The sequence below is a fragment of the Bombina bombina genome, chromosome 1, assembly GCF_027579735.1.
Source record: "Bombina bombina isolate aBomBom1 chromosome 1, aBomBom1.pri, whole genome shotgun sequence".
Taxonomy (NCBI): domain Eukaryota; kingdom Metazoa; phylum Chordata; class Amphibia; order Anura; family Bombinatoridae; genus Bombina; species Bombina bombina.
In genome coordinates this window covers 98265811-98283282 of record NC_069499.1, presented here as the reverse complement: position 1 = coordinate 98283282, position 17472 = coordinate 98265811, and the positions used below count along the sequence as shown (strand labels likewise).

Here is a 17472-nt window from a genome sequence, read left to right as displayed (position 1 = left end):
AACATATACGTTGCATGGCACCATCTCATAACTTCACTGCTGACATTGTGGGACCCCCAAAGAGCAGGTTCCCCACTTGCCCTGCCCAAAGGTACACATGCTTAGGTAGAACTGAGCACCTGTTAAGTGTGCATGTATCAGGAAAAATAACAAATAGTAACGCTGACGTCACCATTCAGATAACTTCAGATATTGGAAGGAATGATTTACTGACTCATCTGTGATAGTGTAGAAAAAAACTGTGCAATGTTTATAAGGTTTAAATAAAAACAATACTTTATAATTGTATTTTTTTTCCATTCTTAAATTGCATTGAAATGGCAGTAGTCTAAGGTGATTAATAAATGCTAATTTAAACGTCAGGAGAGATGTAAGAGACTGTAGAGGCGTCAGAATTATAAATATACGTATATGTTAGTTTCAGATGGCAGTTGGGCATTAGGACTGTATTACTATGTTATGAGATATAACTAATTTAGGGCCAGATTAGAAGTGGAGCGCTAATTAATGCTCCCGCTCAAGCATTAATTGCGCTAGAAGTTCGGCTTTTTGTGATCATGGGGTTACACTCATATTCGCTGAAAGTAAGCTGTTTTCACTTGCACGCTAACCCAATAAGCGCAAAAAGCCGAATTTAGACTATCGTGTGCATTCACATATCCCCCCATAGAAGTCAATGGAGAGAAAAAAAAAACTTGCACGCAAACCTGATCCCATATTCTCTTGTGCACTAACCCAACATGATATATATTCAATGGTATTTTGGTATAATATATTTTTATATATATATATATATAGATATAGATATAGATATATATATATATATATATATATATATATATATATATATATAGATATAGATATATATATATAGATATATATATATATATATATATATATAGAGAGAGAGAGAGAGAGAGAGAGAGAGAGAGAGAGAGAGAGAGAGAGAGAGAGAGAGAGAGAGAGAGAGAGAGAGAGAGAGAGAGAGAGAGAGAGAGAGAGAGAGAGAGAGAGAGAGAGAAATACATGGAACTTAAATATGAATTTCTCCAACATAGGTGTGTCCGGTCCACGGCGTCATCCTTACTTGTGGGATATTCTCTTCCCCAACAGGAAATGGCAAAGAGCCCAGCAAAGCTGGTCACATGATCCCTCCTAGGCTCCGCCTACCCCAGTCATTCTCTTTGCCGTTGTACAGGCAACATCTCCACGGAGATGGCTTAGAGTTTTTTAGTGTTTAACTGTAGTTTTTATTATTCAATCAAGAGTTTGTTATTTTGAAATAGTGCTGGTATGTACTATTTACTCAGAAACAGAAAAGAGATGAAGATTTCTGTTTGTATGAGGAAAATGATTTTAGCAACCGTAACTAAAATCCATGGCTGTTCCACACAGGACTGTTGAGAGCAACTAACTTCAGTTGGGGGAACAGTGTGCAGTCTCTTGCTGCTTGAGGTATGACACATTCTAACAAGACGATGTAATGCTGGAAGCTGTCATTTTCCCTATGGGATCCGGTAAGCCATGTTTATTACGATCGTAAATAAGGGCTTCACAAGGGCTTATTAAGACTTTAGACTTTTCTGGGCTAAATCGATTCATTATTAACACATATTTAGCCTTGAGGAATCATTTTATCTGGGTATTTTGATATAATAATATCGGCAGGCACTGTATTAGACACCTTATTTCTTAGGGGCTTTCCCAAAGCATAAGCAGAGCCTCATTTTCGCGCCGGTGTGGCGCACTTGTTTTTGAGAGGCATGGCATGCAGTCGCATGTGAGAGGAGCTCTGATACTTAGAAAAGACTTTCTGAAGGCGTCATTTGGTATCGTATTCCCCTTTGGGTTTGGTTGGGTCTCAGCAAAGCAGATACCAGGGACTGTAAAGGGGTTAAAGTTTTAAAACGGCTCCGGTTCCGTTATTTTAAGGGTTAAAGCTTCCAAATTTGGCGTGCAATACTTTTAAGGCTTTAAGACACTGTGGTGAAAATTTGGTGAATTTTGAACAATTCCTTCATGTTTTTTCGCAATTGCAGTAATAAAGTGTGTTCAGTTTAAAATTTAAAGTGACAGTAACGGTTTTATTTTAAAACGTTTTTTGTACTTTCTTATCAAGTTTATGCCTGTTTAACATGTCTGAACTACCAGATAGACTGTGTTCTGAATGTGGGGAAGCCAGAATTCCTATTCATTTAAATAAATGTGATTTATGTGATAATGACAATGATGCCCAAGATGATTCCTCAAGTGAGGGGAGTAAGCATGGTACTGCATCATTCCCTCCTTCGTCTACACGAGTCTTGCCCACTCAGGAGGCCCCTAGTACATCTAGCGCGCCAATACTCCTTACTATGCAACAATTAACGGCTGTAATGGATAATTCTGTCAAAAACATTTTAGCCAAAATGAACCCTTGTCAGCGTAAGCGTGGCTGCTCTGTTTTAGTTACTGAAGAGCATGACGACGCTGATATTAATATCTCTGAAGGGCCCCTAACCCAATCTGAGGGGGCCAGGGAGGTTTTGTCTGAGGGAGAAATTACTGATTCAGGGAACATTTCTCAACAGGCTGAACCTGATGTGATTGCATTTAAATTTAAGTTGGAACATCTCCGCATTTTGCTTAAGGAGGTATTATCCACTCTGGATGATTGTGAAAAGTTGGTCATCCCAGAGAAACTATGTAAAATGGACAAGTTCCTAGAGGTGCCGGGGCTCCCAGAAGCTTTTCCTATACCCAAGCGGGTGGCGGACATTGTTAATAAAGAATGGGAAAGGCCCGGTATTCCTTTCGTCCCTCCCCCCATATTTAAAAAATTGTTTCCTATGATCGACCCCAGAAAGGACTTATGGCAGACAGTCCCCAAGGTCGAGGGAGCGGTTTCTACTTTAAACAAACGCACCACTATACCCATAGAGGATAGTTGTGCTTTCAAAGATCCTATGGATAAAAAATTAGAAGGTTTGCTTAAAAAGATGTTTGTTCAGCAGGGTTACCTTCTACAACCAATTTCATGCATTGTCCCTGTCACTACAGCCGCATGTTTCTGGTTTGATGAACTGATAAAGGCGCTCGATAGTGATTCTCCTCCTTATGAGGAGATTATGGACAGAATCAATGCTCTCAAATTGGCTAATTCTTTCACCCTAGACGCCACTTTGCAATTGGCTAGGTTAGCGGCTAAGAATTCTGGGTTTGCTATTGTGGCGCGCAGAGCGCTTTGGTTGAAATCTTGGTCGGCTGATGCGTCTTCCAAGAACAAGCTACTAAACATTCCTTTCAAGGGGAAAACGCTGTTTGGCCCTGACTTGAAAGAGATTATCTCTGATATCACTGGGGGTAAGGGCCACGCCCTTCCTCAGGATCGGCCTTTCAAGGCAAAAAATAGATCTAATTTTCGTCCCTTTCGTAAAAACGGACCAGCCCAAAGTGCTACGTCCTCTAAGCAAGAGGGTAATACTTCTCAAGCCAAGCCAGCTTGGAGACCAATGCAAGGCTGGAACAAGGGAAAGCAGGCCAAGAAACCTGCCACTGCTACCAAGACAGCATGAAATATTGGCCCCCGATCCGGGACCGGATCTGGTGGGGGGCAGACTCTCTCTCTTCGCTCAGGCTTGGGCAAGAGATGTTCTGGATCCTTGGGCGCTAGAAATAGTCTCCCAGGGTTATCTTCTGGAATTCAAGGGACTTCCCCCAAGGGGGAGGTTCCACAGGTCTCAGTTGTCTTCAGACCACATAAAAAGACAGGCGTTCTTACATTGTGTAGAAGACCTGTTAAAAATGGGAGTGATTCATCCTGTTCCATTAAGAGAACAAGGGATGGGGTTCTACTCCAATCTGTTCATAGTTCCCAAAAAAGAGGGAACGTTCAGACCAATCTTAGATCTCAAGATCTTAAACAAGTTTCTCAAGGTTCCATCGTTCAAGATGGAAACCATTCGAACTATTCTTCCTTCCATCCAGGAAGGTCAATTCATGACCACGGTGGATTTAAAGGATGCGTATCTACATATTCCTATCCACAAGGAACATCATCGGTTCCTAAGGTTCGCATTCCTGGACAAACATTACCAGTTCGTGGCGCTTCCTTTCGGATTAGCCACTGCTCCAAGGATTTTCACAAAGGTACTAGGGTCCCTTCTAGCGGTGCTAAGACCAAGGGGCATTGCAGTAGTACCTTACCTGGACGACATTCTGATTCAAGCGTCGTCCCTTCCTCAAGCAAAGGCTCACACGGACATCGTCCTGGCCTTTCTCAGATCTCACGGCTGGAAAGTGAACGTGGAAAAGAGTTCTCTATCCCCGTCAACAAGGGTTCCCTTCTTGGGAACAATTATAGACTCCTTAGAAATGAGGATTTTTCTAACAGAGGCCAGAAAAACAAAACTTCTAGACTCTTGTCGGATACTTCATTCCGTTCCTCTTCCTTCCATAGCTCAGTGCATGGAAGTGATCGGGTTGATGGTAGCGGCAATGGACATAGTTCCTTTTGCGCGCATTCATCTAAGACCATTACAACTGTGCATGCTCAGTCAGTGGAATGGGGACTATACAGACTTGTCTCCAAAGATACAAGTAAATCAGAGGACCAGAGACTCACTCCGTTGGTGGCTGTCCCTGGACAACCTGTCACAAGGGATGACATTCCGCAGACCAGAGTGGGTCATTGTCACGACCGACGCCAGTCTGATGGGCTGGGGCGCGGTCTGGGGATCCCTGAAAGCTCAGGGTCTTTGGTCTCGGGAAGAATCTCTTCTACCGATAAATATTCTGGAACTGAGAGCGATATTCAATGCTCTCAAGGCTTGGCCTCAGCTAGCGAGGACCAAGTTCATACGGTTTCAATCAGACAACATGACGACTGTTGCGTACATCAACCATCAGGGGGGAACAAGGAGTTCCCTAGCGATGGAAGAAGTGACCAAAATCATTCTATGGGCGGAGTCTCACTCCTGCCACCTGTCTGCTATCCACATCCCAGGAGTGGAAAATTGGGAAGCGGATTTTCTGAGTCGTCAGACATTGCATCCGGGGGAGTGGGAACTCCATCCGGAAATCTTTGCCCAAGTCACTCAGCTGTGGGGCATTCCAGACATGGATCTAATGGCCTCTCGTCAGAACTTCAAAATCCTTGCTACGGGTCCAGATCCAGGGATCCCAAGGCGGCTCTAGTGGATGCACTAGTAGCACCTTGGACCTTCAAACTAGCTTATGTGTTCCCGCCGTTTCCTCTCATCCCCAGGCTGGTAGCCAGGATCAATCAGGAGAGGGCGTCGGTGATCTTGATAGCTCCTGCGTGGCCACGCAGGACTTGGTATGCAGATCTGGTGAATATGTCATCGGCTCCACCTTGGAAGCTACCTTTGAGACGAGACCTTCTTGTTCAGGGTCCGTTCGAACATCCGAATCTGGTTTCACTCCAGCTGACTGCTTGGAGATTGAACGCTTGATTTTATCGAAGCGAGGATTCTCAGATTCTGTTATCGATACTCTTGTTCAGGCCAGAAAGCCTGTAACTAGAAAGATTTACCACAAGATTTGGAAAAAATATATCTGTTGGTGTGAATCTAAAGGATTCCCTTGGGACAAGGTTAAGATTCCTAGGATTCTATCCTTCCTTCAAGAAGGATTGGAAAAAGGATTATCTGCAAGTTCCCTGAAGGGACAGATTTCCGCCTTGTCGGTGTTACTTCACAAAAAGCTGGCAGCTGTGCCAGATATTCAAGCCTTTGTTCAGGCTCTGGTTAGAATCAAGCCTGTTTACAAACCTTTGACTCCTCCTTGGAGTCTCAATTTAGTTCTTTCAGTTCTTCAGGGGGTTCCGTTTGAACCCTTGCATTCCGTTGATATTAAATTATTATCTTGGAAAGTTTTGTTTTTGGTTGCAATTTCTTCTGCTAGAAGAGTTTCAGAATTATCTGCTCTGCAGTGTTCTCCTCCTTATCTGGTGTTCCATGCAGATAAGGTGGTTTTGCGTACTAAACCTGGTTTTCTTCCGAAAGTTGTTTCTAACAAAAACATTAACCAGGAGATTATCGTACCTTCTCTGTGTCCGAAACCAGTTTCAAAGAAGGAACGTTTGTTGCACAATTTGGATGTTGTTCGCGCTCTAAAATTCTATTTAGATGCTACAAAGGATTTTAGACAAACATCTTCCTTGTTTGTTGTTTATTCCGGTAAAAGGAGAGGTCAAAAAGCAACTTCTACCTCTCTCTCTTTTTGGATTAAAAGCATCATCAGATTGGCTTACGAGACTGCCGGACGGCAGCCTCCCGAAAGAATCACAGCTCATTCCACTAGGGCTGTGGCTTCCACATGGGCCTTCAAGAACGAGGCTTCTGTTGATCAGATATGTAGGGCAGCGACTTGGTCTTCACTGCACACTTTTACCAAATTTTACAAGTTTGATACTTTTGCTTCTTCTGAGGCTATTTTTGGGAGAAAGGTTTTGCAAGCCGTGGTGCCTTCCATTTAGGTGACCTGATTTGCTCCCTCCCTTCATCCGTGTCCTAAAGCTTTGGTATTGGTTCCCACAAGTAAGGATGACGCCGTGGACCGGACACACCTATGTTGGAGAAAACAGAATTTATGTTTACCTGATAAATTACTTTCTCCAACGGTGTGTCCGGTCCACGGCCCGCCCTGGTTTTTTTAATCAGGTCTGATATTTTATTTTCTTTAACTACAGTCACCACGGTACCATATGGTTTCTCCTATGCAAATATTCCTCCTTAACGTCGGTCGAATGACTGGGGTAGGCGGAGCCTAGGAGGGATCATGTGACCAGCTTTGCTGGGCTCTTTGCCATTTCCTGTTGGGGAAGAGAATATCCCACAAGTAAGGATGACGCCGTGGACCGGACACACCGTTGGAGAAAGTAATTTATCAGGTAAACATAAATTCTGTTATTGCATTAATATGCGTTGACATGTTTTCATGTACTTGATGGCAAAGGGCTTATATGCGTGTACATGTGTATATATATGTCTGTAAATACATATATACACACATAAATACATATATATGTATACACATATATCCCAGACAAAGTGCACTCCAGAATTTTAGCACAATAGCCTTGGGTGCAGCCAAACTGATGAGTATAGAAACAGAGCGAAGCGCACTCCAAAGGTCTTCAATAATCAAAGGTCACTTTAATTGTGAACGTTTTTGAGTCCAAACAGACTCGTCCTCAAACAGTGTACCACATACACATATACATTTTAAGAGATGTATGTATATGTATGTATGCCTATGTTAAAGCCATTTGCCTGCTTTTTTTTCTCTAACACATGAGAGCTCATATATTTGAGCTCTTCTAACTTTTTCGTGCAATTTTTTTTTTTTATTATTAGATGGTGGTGTTATGAGAGTAAGTGATGTAATGTATTTTTGTGTTTAACCAGAAGTCTGAAGACGTGGTAATCATTCTAGTGTAAATCGCGATTGCGCTCAAGCTATCGCAATTACTTTCAACTTGTAATACCAGCAGTAAACACAATGAGCACAAACACCTGCAATAAAACCCTTATCCCTCATGTGCAAACATTAGCGCTCCACTCGTAATTTGACCCTTAATGAGGTCTGTGAGAAAGGCTAACAGAGAAGTGCATCAGACCATTATGATTGATTTTAAAAGCATTATTTTTTATATTTTGTATGTTTGCAGCTAGTTTAAAGTTAAACTTTTTATAAGGTTTTTTCGGTAACCAATTTAATTTGCATCCACAGAGATATTTTGCCTTCAACTCTGAAGTTGCCACAATCAATATCATTGGCTCGAAGCGTTAAGGATCTTGATGATATTTCAAATCTTGGTACAGGTAAAAAACATAAGATCTCACCCAGACTATTGACTAATGTGAATATTCATAACAGTAGTTCACTATTAGTCCCAAAAATGTCAGCCTTCTGTTGCAGTGTGATACCTGTGTTGGTAAGTGATTTCACAGGTTGTGAGGTATTTGTTTACACTGAATAGATCTGTCTTGCACAGCATACGAAACAAGAAACCATGACTGTAGATCACTCTTAATAGGACCGTTAAAATGAAATGTTCATGATTCAGATAGAATATGCAATGTTAAACAATTTTAGTCTATACTTATATTATATAATATGATAATTCTCTTAATATCCTTAGTTGAAAAGCATACCTAGGTAGGCTTGGAAGCAGCAATGATTTGCGGATTGGTGGCAGTTCATATATGCCTCTTGGCTTACCTGATGTGTTCACCTAGATCCTAGTAGTGCATTTCTGCTCCTTCAACAAAAGTTACCAAGATAATAAAGCAAATTTGATAATAGAAGTAAATATCAGAGCATTTTGATTTTTTTTAAAGTAATTAGAGGTTTTGTTTTGTTTTCTATGATCACATTTGGTATACGTCTTACGGGACAACTGGTGGCATGAAATGCAAATTGTAATAATCTTTATAACTTCAAATGAGGGATAATAATAAGAGGGGACAATAATTTAATAGAATCAACTTAAAGGGACACTGTACCCAAAAAATTTATTTCGTGATTCAGATTGAGCATAAAATTTTAAGCAACTTTCTAATTTACTCCTATTATCAAATTTTCTTCATTCTCTTCGTATCTTTATTTGAAATGCCAGAATGTAAGTTTAGATGCCGGCCCATTTTTGTGAACAACCTGGGTTGTTTTTGCTGATTGGTGGATAAATTCATCCTCCAATAAAAAAGTGCTGTCCAAAGTACTGAAACCAAAAAAAAAGCTTAGATGCCTTCTTTTTCAAATAATGATAGCAAGGGAACGAAGAAAAATTGATAATAGGAGTAAATTAGAAAGTTGCTTAAAATTGCATTCTCTTTCTGAATTACAAAAGAAAAAATTTGGGTTCAGTGTCCCTTTAAGGATTCCTAATGAATGTAATTAATTTAAGTCAATAGAAAGACTTTTATAGGTTTATGACTATGCTACTATCATTCATAGGTATATCTGTACTCTACTAGTATTATTTAATTAACCGCTTGATATATAAAATATTTTTGTCCTCATTATAGAGATTACATTTGTGATTTTAAGATCCACTTTTTTTAATTTGTGTTAATAAAAGTTAAGTTTTATTTTTTCTCATGGTAGAGGTATTTGCCAAATATATTTTGATGTAATGAGTGCTAACAAATGTACCATTTTTTCAGTTCTTTACTGAATTTCTGTTAATACAATGAACACTTATCAGTTACTTGCCTAAATATATTTAATGCAAAAAAAAAACACATTTTTGCTTACCTGATAAATTATTTTCTTTCGGGATGATGAGTCCACAGGGAAACCTTGACATGTGGGATATATTTACCGTCGCTAGGAGAAGGCCAAGAGCCCACACAAGAGCTTTTGATCCCCCCACCTCCCAACCCTACTCAGTTTATTGTATAGCTAAGCAGAGAAAAGATAGCTAGGAAAGACAAAAGTAGGGTCTACAGAGGTGCAAATTAGAACTGTCAGTAAAAAAATTAAACGGGCAGAACCTGTGGACTCTCATCATCCCCATTTTTTTTTATCAGGTAAGCATACATTTTATTTTCTTTCGTATGATGATGCAAGTCAACAGTGAAAACTTGACATGTGGGATTTAATACCCAAGCTTAGAGTCCATGGCAAGGAAAGGGTGGGGAAAAATAAGGCAATTCCTATTTGACAGACAATGTGGCCTGGAGGACTTTCCCACCGCTTCTGAGGAATGTGTGCAGTGAAGACCAAGTTGCAGCTTTGCAAATCTGCTCCAAGGATGCATCATTTTTTAAAGCCCAGGAAGTAGCATCTGCTCTAGTGGAATGAGCTGTGGTACAATTTGGGGGAGACTTTCCTGCCACCAAGTAAGCTTTGTGAACTACTTAAATAAACTAGAACTTTGTCTAAATTATTTATTAGCTTTAAGATAAATCTTTTAACGCTCTAACAACATCAACAAAGGAAAAACTATTTCTTAGTTTATATTTTCTGAAGAAACTGCCTTTGGAAGAAAAGCAAACTTGGTAGAAAGGACTGCTTTCTCTTTATGAAAGACCAGAAAAGGAGATTCACAAGATAAAGCAAACAATTCAGAAACCCTTATAGATGAGGATATAGCTAAAAGAACAAAAACATTTTTGATATCTATGTTGTGCATAGGCAAAAAGGAGGACATTTGAGAACAGAAAGGACTGAATTTAAATTGTAGAAAAAGGTCTCACAACTGGCCTAATTCTCACTAGCAGACGATCCTTTGTCAAGAACATCCTGAAGAAACTGAAGAATTCTAGGGATCCTAAAGAAATGCCAGGAAAAGCCTCTGGAAGAACAACATTCAAAGTATACCTTTCAAATCTTGTGATAAATCTTTTGGGTCACAGGCTTCCTAGATTGTTAATAACAAAGTCTGAAAAACCTCTGTTTCAGAATTAAAAACTCCCAAAGAATGCTCCCAAACCCCTCTACTGGGCCCAACCATTAGGCCATACCCATCATTTTTAAAAATGTAAACAAAGGTCCCAAAAGAGCTGCTGGTGAGGTGTAGAGTGAATAAGGACTCTTATATAGGCCCACAGCTGGTAACAAGTCCCTTGAAAGCAAGAAAATGAGCCAAAATGTTGTGCCTCCAGGTAGGCAGGCTAAGTCCCCTCCAGTGATGCTATACTTATGAAAAGTAGACAAATACAGCCTACGGGCTACGTGATTGCTGTAAATGACTTGACTACATGAAGCACCCCTCCACCGGGCTTACCAGCAAGATGTCTGCAGTTGTATCCAGTGGAGAGCACATCCAGTGCCAGACAGATAACAGCAGTTGATATGAGAAGAAATACCTTTAATCACACAGGAGGAGGCTAAAGGGCATGTCCCTGTGACACCTGAGGGTATTTGTGTCTGAAATCCCATAGGGAGATACTGTGCACATAACCTTGTATTCCTGTGTCCCTTTATCATTCAGAGTGCTTGAATTCCATTTTCTGCTTCTTCCTGAATATGTCCCAGGGGTAATGGGACTTACATTGGTCTGCGCTCCCATAAAACATCATTTATGCTTACCTGAAAAATTAATTTCTTTCATGGTGGTGAGAGTCCACGATCCATTACTCCTGGGAATTGCTGTTCCCTACCACTAGGAGGAGGCAAAAATTCCCAAACCCCAAGAACTCTATAAAATCCCTCCCACCTCACCAGTACCTCAGTCTAATGTATAACCGATCACAAAAAGGAAGGAAAAGTAATGAGCCAACAAAATAAGAGAAGGGAAAAAAACGATGTGTGCAAAAAAGGCATAAAAAACAACCCAGAAAAAAACAGGTTGGAGTCTCCTGGACTCTCACCACCAGGAAAGAAATTCATTTACCAGGTAAGCATAAATTATGTTATCTTTCATACAGGTGGAGAGAGTCCACGATTTATTAATCCTGGTAACTAATACCCAAGCTGTGGAGTCCACAAGTAATAACAGAAAATGATGGGATCTAAAAAACATATTTTTTTCATTGAGAAACTAAATCCCCAAACTTAATAGATCCTAAAAAAGGCAATAGAAAATAACCAACAGGCAAAAATAAATCAATCCAACACAACTGCTTAAAGGACACCCTACCAAAGGCTGACTCAGAAGAAGCAAGAACGTTAAAATGGTAGAAAAACATATATGCAAAGAAGACCAAATAGCTGGCTAGCTTAAACTGGTCCACTGATAAAACATTCAAAAAACACAAGAAGTGGCAATTGGTCTAAAAAAATGAGCAGAAAGCTATCTATGTGGAGGCTGACCTGCCTCCAAGAAAACTATATGAAGCCAATGAAACAGCCAGAATTCTCGGAACTTCCTTGAACCAACAAAAGGAACAAACAAACTAAAAGTTGGCCTGAAAACCTTAGTAGTGTCAACATAACACTACAAAGCTCTAACAGAAACTAAAACATGAAGAGACCACTCTGAATAATAAAAAAGGGACAACAGTGTCCCAACATATATAGACAGAAAACATAACCTTATCCTAAAGAAAATAAGATAAGGAGGAAAACAATAAAGAGTAGAAACTCCACCTGATGCAAAGGGCCCAAAAGAAGGAACCTTCAAAATCCTCAAGACCAAATAAAGGTTCCAAGGAGGAAAAAGGCAATATAAACAGGCCTAATTCTAGACCAGGCTAGGACAAAACCATGAATGTTAGAAAGATTAGAAATCTTTTTTACATTACATAACTAAAAAGGACAGAAAACTGGCCCTTCAAAAGAACTTTCGGATAAACCCTTATCCAAACCACTTATCCTGTAAAACTAGCAAGAAATATGTGAATTTAAAAAGAATGCCATCCTGTAAAAATAGCAAGAAAAATGGGAATACAAAAAGAATGCCAAGAAAAAACTTGATTCGAACACCAAGAAATAAAGGCCTTCCAGACCTTTAAACAACAATTCCCCTAGTCTCAGGCTTACAAGCCTGTATAAGAAACTCAATAACCGAACAAATATTTCAGGGTTTATGATTCTATCTCCATGCCATGAAACCAAGAGAACTAGAATTTGCATAGAAAGAAGGACCTTAAAATAGAAGGTCTAGATAGAAAAGAAGCAGCCAAGGAGAGAAATTGGACAACAGAACTAGATCTGAGAAAGATTTAAAACTCTAAACAGGTAACCTTGCCTCCTGAGGAAACCAAATTCCTTTTGAGACCCCCATAGGGTCCCCCATACTGAAAAAAAATTGAAGCCCCCTGCAGCAAGAGCTAATAGCTCATCTACCAAGACAGAAACAGACTTGTTCTGTAATGTAAATGAGTCCTCTGAGACAGGTCAGTGTATCATTGGAAAAAGATACAAAGCTGAAGAGGACTCATATGGAAGCGAGCAAATGGAATAGTAACCAAGGCCAAAAACATGAGACCTGACACCTCCATGCAAAGAGCAACTGAAGGAAAAAAACGAGACTGAAGGTCCTAACGGAAACTGAATCTATAAAACCCCCAGAAAAGTATTATTTATCTGAGGAACCAGTAAACTGCTTGGAAAATTGACTTGCCACCATTTTTTTTGAACAAACAAAGGTCTGCAGGAGAGAAATACTGCAAAATGAAAAGATGGAACTTGAACCAAGATATCATCCACACCAGGAAACACTGCAATAAACTGAAAACTGATTACAGATAAGAGAGTATCCAGAACCTAAGATAATATACTGAGCTGCAGCTAGACCAAAGGGAAGAACAACAAATTGAAAAAGCTCATACAAAAAAGCAATGATGTTCCTAGAAATAAGAACATAAAGGTAAGCATCCTTAAAATCTATTGAGGACATAAACTGCCCCCACAAAAAAGTCTAAATGGTTTCCATTTCAAAATTTGGAACTTAAGACACTTGTTAAACGTTTCTAGATCAGAATGGATCTGAAAGTTAATTTCTACTTATGGAACAATTAATAGTTTGGAGTTCCCATCTACCTGAGCCTACAGAGTTATTAGGAACATAGAACAAAAAAAAACCTCCCTTGGGAGACCTTAAACCTATTAAATATCCTTGAAACTATAATAAGAATTCAAGGAACCTGAACAGACTAAAACCAAACTTCCTGAAACAAAGCCTCTCGATCGAGGGTTGCATCTACATGTAAACTTGGATGGGGGATAAGATCTTAAACTTTCTCTGTAAAAAAAGAGATAAAAGTATGGAATCAGAAATCATGATTCTAATTATGTGCTTTTAGAAAGAACAGCTAAAGACATACTCTAGCATTAATGAGTTACAAAAAAAAAAAAGCTTTTGCACATTTAAACAACATTAGAGGTTTAAAAGATCTTACTAGCAGAATCTAAAGAAAACTGCCCAGAAAGACAAAGATCAAACCACATCAGCAATACATATTACTGGACTGAAAATATAACTTGCTTGCAAATAAAGGAGGAAAATAAACTTCATATCTAAAAGGGACTATAAAGGAAGAACTATCTTCCAAAGGAATGCTAGAACATATAATAGCTCAATAACAGAAGCCTAAAAGGATGCAAATTTGTAAACCTTGTAAAGAAATAAAAGAAAAACCTGACTTGCTCCAAAGTAAGAAAGTAAAACATTTTCTTAAAAAGAGAATGAATATGCTTAACATAAAAATAAAATAATGTCCGTAAAATGATCAGAGTAAGACTCTCTTGATCAAGAAAGAAAATACCACTCCCTCCAAGGATACAGCAGCATCATAACTAGAAGGTAAATTATGAACTTACCTTTGCATTCCAGCACTGTTTTTCAAATGAAGTTTATCATTCTAGGAGAAAGTAGTATATTCTTCCTGTAAGGAACAAACAGAAGGAGCAATAAAACATTTTGAAGCAATAACATTAGTAATAATGGTCAGAATGCTTTAAAACATTAATACATTTATTGCATAAGATTGCTAAAGGAAATACCTTGGCATATAACAAAATAAACATTTAACACTGGTAGAAAAATGTTCACATAACCCAGCTTCAAAGGCAGATTTAGGGACAGTATTACAAAGCTCCATATTTCCAAAAAAATTATAATAATAAAGTTAAATGCAGAAAACATAAAGTTAAATGATAATATCCTCATTAAAAGAGATTTTGAAGAAAGGGAGACACTTACCCCTTATGAAAAAAACTCTTAAAAACTTACAATTTGAAAAATCATAAAGACAAGACAAGTACTTCTTGCATACAGACAACACACTTGTAAAGTGAGACGCGTGTCAAACTTACGTCATATGTAATAGAAAAGGGAGCACACTATCAAGCCAAGTGCGTCAAAAAAAAAGTATTGGCATAATTAAAAATAAACATATTAACACTTTAAAATAAGATATATATAACTGTCCAAAGGCACTATATATATACTTACCATAATTTTTAGAAGTGAAACTGGGACCACCTAGTGCGGTGCCAGTGGGGGTGTGGTCAGGAATGTGGTCAAGGGGGCGTGGCAATTACTGGTCCTTTTAAAGTAGTAGCTTTTGTGTGTGTAATGTTTCGTGGATACTCTACCCTTCCTCAATCAAACAAGTGAATCACACAGTTTAAATACCATAACACCACCCCCTAGTGAAAAAGGCACCATTACGGTGTCATGGCAAATAAATCATTAATCTAAATCTCAGATTCTAAATAATGCCAAACATCAAGCATAATTATCACTTTCATAATTATCAATTTCACAATTTAATATCTGCAGTGTAATATGTGTTTTATGTGTCTAATTAAGGAACTGATAAGGCATAAATACAACATTGAATGAAAGTAAAAAAGAAACATGTACCTGCTAAAGCTGTTTAAGAGGCTATTCTATACCATAATGAAGGAAGATTATAGCCAACATACTATCCTGCATGAAGTAAAGCAAGGTCCAGGCCAAAAATCCTTCCTGTCTGTACTTCCTAGTCATACCCATATGATTCCCCTAAAGGTGTATTACCAGCAATGTCACCAGGGGTCGGGGCAGGGGGGGGTATTAAATTCCTAGAAAAATAAACCAAATAGTACTACAAAATTAAAAAACCTATGCTGCTCACTCAGCCTGTATTACTAAATGTAAACTTTGAAGGACACGAACGTTAAGCTAAGCAGGGCTGTATGTAACAAAGTACCAGCATCCATCTATGCTGGAGAGCCACAGTCCAGTCATTTTGAATAATGTGTCTGGGTTTCAGGTGGTCTGAAACCTGGACACATGATTTGAAACCTGGAGGTGGCAACCCTACTGGGACAGAATGAACAACCGGGTGGGACACTGGGACAGCGCCTCCAAACCGGGACAATCCCAGTAAAAGTGGGACTTCTGGTAAATATATATATATATATATATATATAAACTAAACGGCTTATAGAGTGCCAAGTAAATAAAATATAGTACTCACCCAAAGGCACTCCGCTACCGGAGGAAACTACTAGGAAGCCAAGAGTATATCGACAAACCAACAGGCAGAGGTAAAGGACAAGTCCCCCTTATGACTAAATCACCACTAGTTAAATATATGTCACTTTCAATATTACAAAACATCCCTCTAACAAACACTGTACTCTGAAGGGTAACAGGCCTCAACTTGATCTGAGAAGAATAAAATTCACATATTCATACTTTGACCACCTCCAGTTGGATGCAAAGACAAGACTCGGGTACTGGTGATGTGGGGAAGGTTTTATAGAGTTCTTTGGGTTTGGGAATGTTTGCCTCCTCCTAGTGGTAGGGAAGAGTAATTCCCAGGAGTAATGGACTGTGGACTCTCACCACCTGCATTAAAGAAAATAATCCATAAGCAAGTAGCTGGATCACCTCTATGTTCACCCTCTCTCCTGGGAAGCCAAAAACAAAAACTGAGTAGGGTTGGGATCAAAAGCTCTTGTGTGTGTTATTGGCCTGCTCCTAGTGGCAGGAAATATATCCCACATGTCAAGGATTCCCTGTGGAATTCTCATCATCATACGAAAGAAAAAAGAAAGTGTTTAACTGCTGCTTTTTTATATACTTGAGAGAAACATTTTGTGTACAATGTCCCTTAATTAAGGTGTTTTTGCCCACTGGCTGATAAGCAGATCTACCCTTTGTGGTTAAACACATATACTTGCAGTGTCGTTAGAAAGCATGTGCATTTGGATCATTCGTAATGAGGAAGAATGAGGCCGCTCGCGACATTCGTCTCTTTTTGGGAAAAAAAGACCAAATACTGCGAGTGTCTTCTTCTTCTGCATTCAGATCATCACGAATGATCTGAATGCAGATGCCTAGTCGCTAGTGATAAAATTGTGTGTCATTTTTGCACTATAATGGCCCTTTAAAGGGACAGTCTAGGCAAAATTAAGCTTTCATGATTCAGATAGGGCATGCAATTTTAAACAACTTTACAGTTTACTTCTATCATCAAATTTGCTTTGTTCTATTGGTATTCTTTGTTGAAAGCTGAACCTAGGTAGGCTCAGATGCTAGTTTCTAAGCCCTTGAATGCCACCTATTATCTCAGTGAATTTTGACAGATTGTCACAGCTAAACAGCGCTAGATCATCCGTGCCATATAGATAAGATTGTACTCACTCTCGTGGAGTCGGCACTGATTGACTAAAATACAAATCTGTCAAAAGAACTGAAATAAGGGGGCAATCTGTAGAGGCTTAGATACAAGTTAATCACAGAGGTAAAAAGTATATTAATATAACATGTCGGTTTTAAACAATAAAAATTCTGGAATAGACTGTCCCTTTAAGTTGTGGTACTTAACTTTATTTTCACTCTATTTGTCTATTTCTGGCATCGCCCTTCTCAAGTAGGATTATGTCAAAAAGCCTGTAAAGTGAAAATAAGCTAAGAAACATTTTACTAAACCTATTTACACATGGGATTTAAAATGTAATCTATCACTATCCCTGCTTTGATTAAACAAAATCATAATAGTTGAAGGATGTATCTATTGGAAAGTAAGGCAAACCGAGCTTATGTCAAACACCCAAGTGCATGTAATGCATCTTCCTTTTTAA

The 17472-nt window shown here is 39.0% G+C and overlaps 1 protein-coding gene across 1 annotated transcript in view; it reads left to right on the top strand.

Annotated features, from left to right (window-relative positions):
- The window catches only part of RIN3 (Ras and Rab interactor 3), a gene marked incomplete at its 5' end in the record, with an annotated part of 196405 nt that overhangs the window by 136370 nt on the left and 42563 nt on the right, over positions 1 to 17472 (top strand). Inside the window, one exon of the mRNA XM_053710240.1 lies at positions 7735 to 7826. Within this exon, the coding sequence (XP_053566215.1) occupies positions 7735 to 7826 (92 nt within the window). The remainder of the gene's footprint in view (positions 1 to 7734; positions 7827 to 17472) is intronic.